At 34.7% G+C, this 7,092-nt stretch overlaps 1 protein-coding gene across 1 annotated transcript in view; it reads left to right on the top strand.

Moving 5' to 3' along the window:
* LOC109850023 overlaps positions 3,000 to 7,092 on the top strand; it is a 4,884-nt gene continuing 791 nt past the window's right edge. Inside the window, exons 1-6 of the mRNA XM_020419919.1 lie at positions 3,000 to 3,363; positions 3,440 to 3,570; positions 3,658 to 3,735; positions 3,809 to 3,853; positions 3,933 to 3,977; positions 4,093 to 4,144. Coding sequence (XP_020275508.1) covers positions 3,081 to 3,363; positions 3,440 to 3,570; positions 3,658 to 3,735; positions 3,809 to 3,853; positions 3,933 to 3,977; positions 4,093 to 4,144 — 634 coding nt within the window. The 5' untranslated portion in view covers positions 3,000 to 3,080. The remainder of the gene's footprint in view (positions 3,364 to 3,439; positions 3,571 to 3,657; positions 3,736 to 3,808; positions 3,854 to 3,932; positions 3,978 to 4,092; positions 4,145 to 7,092) is intronic.

The raw sequence follows: 7,092 nt of genomic DNA, 5'->3' as shown, positions 1-7,092 counted from the left end.
CGGACCCGGTCCAGTCCAACCGGTCACAAAGTGACCGTTGCCCGGACGGCCCTGCTCGGTCCGGTCTGACCAAATAGCATTTGGTCTTTTGACCAAAATACCCCAAAAAATAGTCAAAACAGCTAAATTTTGAGGGTATTTTGGCCATTTGGCTAGGGGTTGCCTCTATAAATGGAGAGGGTTTTCATTTATTTTTCTCATCCAAAACTCATCTATTTCTCTCTAATACTCTCAAATACTCTCTTATCCTCTCTTTCATTCTCTAATTCTCCAATCAAATGACTTCCTCCTCCTATTATGAAGGGTAAGTTTCAACTCCCGATATTGAAATGAGTCCTACTCCTGCTACACCTACCGCTAATCCTCCTACCGATATTGATCCCGAATTCGGTGGCAATGATCCAATATCTAGAGCTCCTAAAAGGCCGAGATTCAATGTGTGGAATTTTTTTCGAGAACATAGAAGTAACCAAGAATCAACACGGTAAACTTCTCACCCAAAAGGCTAAATGTGCATTGTGTGGTCATATTTTCCAAGCTCGTCATAAAAGCGACACCAACCACATCAAATGCTATTTAGAAAAGCACAATAGAGCTCAAGCGGTAACGTCTCAAGGAAATATTCGTTACTCTCTACCCTCCCAATCATCAACCTCTGGTAGTCTCAGTTCTTGAAACTATGATGCAATTAAAGCCAGGAAATGCATCATTAGTTTTATTATTTTTAAAAATATTCCTTTTAAATTAGTAGAAGATGATGAATTTAAGGATAACATTATAGATGGTTTTTATCCCTCATTTAAAAATAAAATTCTCGCCAATCTTGTCAGCGTAATATTTTAAAATATTATCACGAGAAACAAGCAACAATATTTTTTTATTTTCAAAATTTAAATTGTAAATTTTCTCTAACTTCTGATATTTGGACATCAAGAGCACAAACTGGTTATTTATGTATCATAGCACACTGGATTGTTGAAAGTTAGCAAAAGTTTAAAAGAGTTATTTCTTTTATTACATTTGAAGATTCACACACTAGTATTAATATTACAAATTTAATAATACAAGAACTTCAAAATAAGAAATTTCTAAAAAAATATTTTCTCTTTCATTAGATAATGCAAGTAATCATGTAGCTGTGGATCATATCAAATCATCTTTGCTATTGCCATGTCATGATGATATTTTCATATTGAATGCATGTGTCATATTTTAAATTTAATTATTCAAAGTGTATTTAATAAAATTAAACCCATGATTGAAATTAAATGCATGTTATAAGTTTTTTATGATGGTACTATGTTGTTATATAGTTGTCATTATCCAACTATTATTCAAGCTGTTTTACAAGTTTTAAATATTCAAAAAAAATTACTACTTATCGTATGGATAATTATTTTAGAAATATGATTTTTTAAATAGAAAATAAATTTAATAAGTATCTTAGGCTTATTCCTTTTATTTTTGGTTTAGGGGTTCTTATCGATCCATGTTTGAAGGATATTGGTCTTCAAAATTTATTAAATTCTTTGTATGAAAACATTATAATAGACATTGATATTGGTCAGACTGTTACTGCTCTTACTCATCATAACACTATTAAATATTATTTCTAAAAATTATATGAGGAGTATGCAGGTAGATATGGTGTAAGTATACAACAACCTACAGCTTCTACTTCTATGAGTTCAAGCCGGGGCAAAGGTAAGAGTTTTGATGGGAAATTAATGATAGCGAGGCTAACTGGTAGTCGTGGATCTGGATCTGGATCATCATCAAGGGAAGTTTCTCAAATTGAACAATATTTATCCGCACCTTTAGTTGATGCTGAAAATAATAATTTTGATATTTTGCAATGGTGGAGAGTACATGAAATAGTTTCATATCCTATACTTTCCATCATCGCTCATGACTTACTAACAATGCATGTTTCTACTATAGCTTTGGAATCCTCCTTCAGCACACCAGGATATTTGATCGATGACCATAGAACATCAGGACATTTGATCGATAGACTTGATGAGTTGTCAATAGGAGATAGAGATAAAGAGTAGTATTTAGTCAAATTACTGATTAATTTGTTATTTTTATTTCTTAGCTGTAAATTTTTGATAATTTATTTTGAAAAGAGTTACAAATGATAGTGACATAGATGAATAAGTGCAAACCTAGTTTGGATGTATTCATAGATTGTGATGCGATAAATTCTTAAAAAAGTTTGTAATTGTTAGTGATTTAATAATAAAGAATTTATTTTTTTTATATTTTAATTTCTATGATATTTGTATTTATAAATTGTATAACTAAAAGTAATTAATAATATGATTGATTTTTTATCAAAAATTTGCATATTTTATTTTTAATTACTCTTGAAATTTTATTTTTAAGGAAAAAACTAACTAAAAAAAAATAAACTGGGCCGGCCCGATGCTGGGTCTGCTCGAGTCAGGGTTCGAACCCGGACCAGACCCAGCTTAGTCCAACCGGGCTAGGGTTCGGGTACCCCTTTTTTGCCCTGCCTGATTGGACACCCCTAGGGAGGGTGTGGTTGTGGGTAAAGAGAGAGAGAGAGAGAGTTTCTTTTTCTTCATAACAAATAAAATGTCGGTTGGATTTTGTAGTGACTGTAGAAATTATTTTTTAATTCTCATTCAACATTAGCTTTGCTTTATTTAATACCATTTGTATTAAAATTTGATTAAATGTTTTATAGGGGTGTAGACTGGAATTAATCCACAACACAAATGGGCTGCTAAAAAATGACTTGTTGAAATTTTGAATAGGGCCACATTTGAACTTATTTTTCGACACTGCATTATACCATCCAAACAACTATTTTTAGGATTCACAAAGAATCCAACGAAACAATGTAGACACTCAAATGCCAACTGGACAATCACTTTCCGTATGAATACCCGTCTTTTGACTCTTTTCCCATGGCATCCAAACGGGCCCAGAGTAAAAGCCCGGAAAGGAAAACGCTAACCGCGAGTAACCAGACCCGATTCTATTTCGGCATTTCGTAGGATTTCGATGCTGAATTCGTCGTTTTGACCCACCCTCTCTCGGTCCCTTCACTCATGCTCACCTGCTGCGGTAACCCGACTCCCCTCAAACTCCCAACACCCACCGTCCGATCAAAATCCAACGGTCATCGAACCCCTCTCTCCATCTTCCTCCGGTCGTTGCGCCCCCGTCCCTCTGTTTCTGCTCCTCTCCGTTATTCTCACCCCCATCTCCGATCTCCTAAAATGTCTCTCACCACCGGTAACCTAACCGAGCTAAACGACGAATCCGACCTCAACGCCCTCTCGTCCCCCGACGGTTACCTCTCCATCTGCGGCTTCGGCTCTCTTCTCTCCGGTATCCTCACCGCCCTTCAAAACCCTAAAATTTCTCTTCTTATATTTTCTTCATCGTTTATTTCAAAAAATTGCAGAGAGGAGCGCGAGGAGCACGTTTCCTGACCTCAGGAATTTTAGGGTTGGGGTTCTTCGCGGCTTCCGGCGAGTCTTTGCTCACGTCGCGCCCATCTTCTTCGAGCGTGGGATTGCTAATCAAGAAACTGGGGTTAGGGTTTCAATGTTTTATCTGGTAGTTGAGCTCAGTTGTAGTTGGGATTTCTTTGCTTAATTTGGTAATGTGGAGAGGTTTCAGGAGGTTTCGAGCTTGAGTGTGGAACCATGCGATGGGGAAACGCTGATAGTAACCGTGTTTGAGATCGGAAAATCAGAGGTAAAAATGAAAAAGATTAAATCTCTTGGGGTGAATGGTTGTAAAAATTTCATCTTTGAGATTGATCTTGCAGGTGCCTGCTTTTATAGAAAGGGAGATTGAATTCAGATTTTTAGCTGTAAGTGAGTGTGAAGCTTTGATCTTGGATTGCAATGACGTTAAATTCACTCATCTCTATATCTCATTTTTGTTGTTAGGTGATTCCTGAAAGTTTGGATGGAACACCTTATAGTGCTCCAGCTGTGAGTCATCTTGGAAGACACACAACTTTTGGCTATTGATGCTTCTAATAAATCTGATGAAGGTTGAATGAAGTCAAAATTTGTCGAGTATTCCTCATTTATTTCTTTGTTGTAGGTGGTTTGTGCTCGTTATAGCGATGAGGAGTATTTACGTATCAGATGCAAAGGTGCTCGCTTGTCATCTTTTTGTGTATATTATACATGATGTGCATGTACCTTGTTCATTGTTTTTCTGCTCCCTGGCTTTTAAGAATTCAGAAATGTATATAACATAACATCATCCAAGCCTTCATCCTAAATTGGGCTCAGCTGCATGAATCCTATTATTCCATTTAATTCTATTCTCGATCATCTCCTCTTTTAAGTTAACTATTATCTTATCCTTCTTATTGCTCCAAACCATCTTTTTAGGTCTATCTATCTTTTAGACCTCATTGCATCAATAGATATTATCTTATCATTTCTCCTATTCGGTGCGTCAAGTGTTTCCGTTTTGCATGACTAAATCATCTCAATCGATTCTCTCTCACTTTATTCTTAATGAGAGCTAACTTGGCTCCTATAAGTGCACTCATATTAGAAATGTATATAAGATTGAAGTAATTTATTAACTCATTGTTATTAGGAGTTCTAACTGTTGACGCATAAGTTTGACTTATTCAGTATATATGTCTATATAAAATATGCATTTGTCTGAGAAAAATTGAGATAGACTCCGATTGACGATATGTGAAAAATCAGAATGACAAATGACTGAATGATGAATCCATGGGCACCAGAAGCATCAATAGAACAGAGATGAATGGATATTGTGGGTTAGGAGTCAGAACAGGGGTATACAAAAATGACTGTGGCTTCTTGCTTTATAGGAGCACGCTCTTTGATATGAATGGAGAAAAAAGTTCCATGTGGATAGACTGAAGGATTAGGATAGTGCATTTTGTTGTCATTGTATTGATTAGTAACATGATAACAGGTGGTTAAGTGAAGGCTTGTATGGTAAACTATGATATATTGGAGAGACACATCCCTCATCGAAACATTTGTGTTGGACATGATACGTATCCATCTGGTGGTTTAGTGGAAGAAATTAGGGGGTTTTAGTAGGAAAACGAAATTAGAGGGGGTTCATGGGAAATAGCCAGAAGTTTTCGGGGGTTTATAAATAGTTATGCATATTTTTTCACCTGTCAATAGACACCGAAGTTTTGTTTAGTGTTTGGCTATTTGGAGGAAAACATCACCTAGAACTTTTTAAGTAGAACTGGGATAATTAGTAAAGTGGGATAATATTTTAACACTAGGATAATTTAGTGGAACAATGATGAGTAATTCTTAAAGAGGGATAATTTGGTAGGATAATTTGGTGGGATAATGATGGATAATATTATGAAGTTGCATAATTTGGTAGGATAATTTGGTGGGGGTAATGGTGGGTATAAATTACTATTGTTAATAATTGTATATTAAAAATAATATAATATTGATAAGCAAATTCTAGTAATAACTATAAAATATAATGCAATAAAGCATCACTATTCATCTCAAATAATAAAATAATTTACAAATAAATAAAAATCTAAATCTCTAGAGTGACTCGACTTCCATCATCCTACATGGCTTCTATCATCCCACATGGTATCTGCCATAGAATTTCTCCAAGCTCCTACAGCTACTCGTTGAGTCTGTAACTCGTCTTCTTTATCGAAGTCATCGTCTGCATCAACAACATTTCGTGGAGCTTCTAGCGGAGGATCATAAATGTCAAAGTTCAAATCTCATATCATAAAGAAAGAAAAATAAGCATTTTCAGCCATTAACCCTTTGGACCAATCTCATCATGATCGCTAAAACCAAATCAGCAAATAAATGAAATGTACACAGGAATCATCCATGGCCGCTAAACAAATGATCGACAGATGAACTATAAATATCCCAATCAATTTACTGAGCCGATTTAATAATAATAGATATCACCATTAACCATTCAACATCTAATCATCAATGTGATCACAAAGTTGCTTTCTAACTTATAAAAAATATATATATAGCCCGCATATCTTTAGCACTAACCCACCAACACTATATTCTTAACCTAAACCACTGTTATGGAGAGAAAACTTAGATCAAACAAATAATAATAAAGTAATTTAACGTCAAAAAGCTATCAATAAAGTAATACATCTTGAAGATAATAATAAAAGATCTAATCATCACAAAAACAAAGTAAAGACAAAACGGATGATTGACTTCATGGCAGAGAAATTTTCTAGGTGGAGAAACTAACCAAGAGGGAGGGAGGTGGCGTTTCACTTTTTTTCCCCAATTGTATTCTTTCCAATGTGTGGGATAATTTGAGAGATGAGAACTTATGGTTATATATATAGGTAGTATAATTTGTGGGATAATTATGACCAATTATCCCAATTCTAATTCTAGTATAATTCTACTTAACTAACGCACCAAAAAAATAATACAGTTCTAGTTCTACAAAAGTTCTACTTGACTAACACTATAAAAAAATATCTCATTTCCTAGTTCTATGTGACTAACACCTTAAAAATTTATCCCATAAATTATCCCAGTTTCAGTTTTAAGTTCTAGATGACTAACCCCCCCCCTAAGGTGAATTTTGAACTTTTGTTTCATATAAATCTATTCATGTGGGATATTTTATAAATGAAATCAATGGGAGTTATTTATCTCCTTCATAACTGTTTTTACTAGTTCCATAAAAATGGTAATGTCTATGGAGAGCAGAAGGTTCCGTATATATATTTGAGGAAGTTTTTGCAATCATTTATTGACCTGATATAAACCTCATTGCAATTGTCAAATTCATAGCTTACACAACCTTAGAGAAGGATGTTGACACAAGCTTTATAAGGCTAGTTGGCATGTAGGAAATCTTAACATATTAATGCACTCTTTGCTTGTGCCTCCAAGGAGAAATCCTCGAAAATTTCTTTGACTAAATAGAATTTACAAGAAGTGGGAGATAATAAAACTACTGGACTCGTATATCAGTGAACAAGACACAAATTCTATTTCTTATATATTATGTTTCACTTGTGATTATGAAATATATTTCTACGCTAGAAGGATTTTAGTGATT

Source organism: Asparagus officinalis, chromosome 7 (genome assembly GCF_001876935.1).
Source record: "Asparagus officinalis chromosome 7, Aspof.V1, whole genome shotgun sequence".
Lineage (NCBI taxonomy): Eukaryota > Viridiplantae > Streptophyta > Magnoliopsida > Asparagales > Asparagaceae > Asparagus > Asparagus officinalis.
This window is presented reverse-complemented; position numbering and strand designations above follow the sequence as displayed.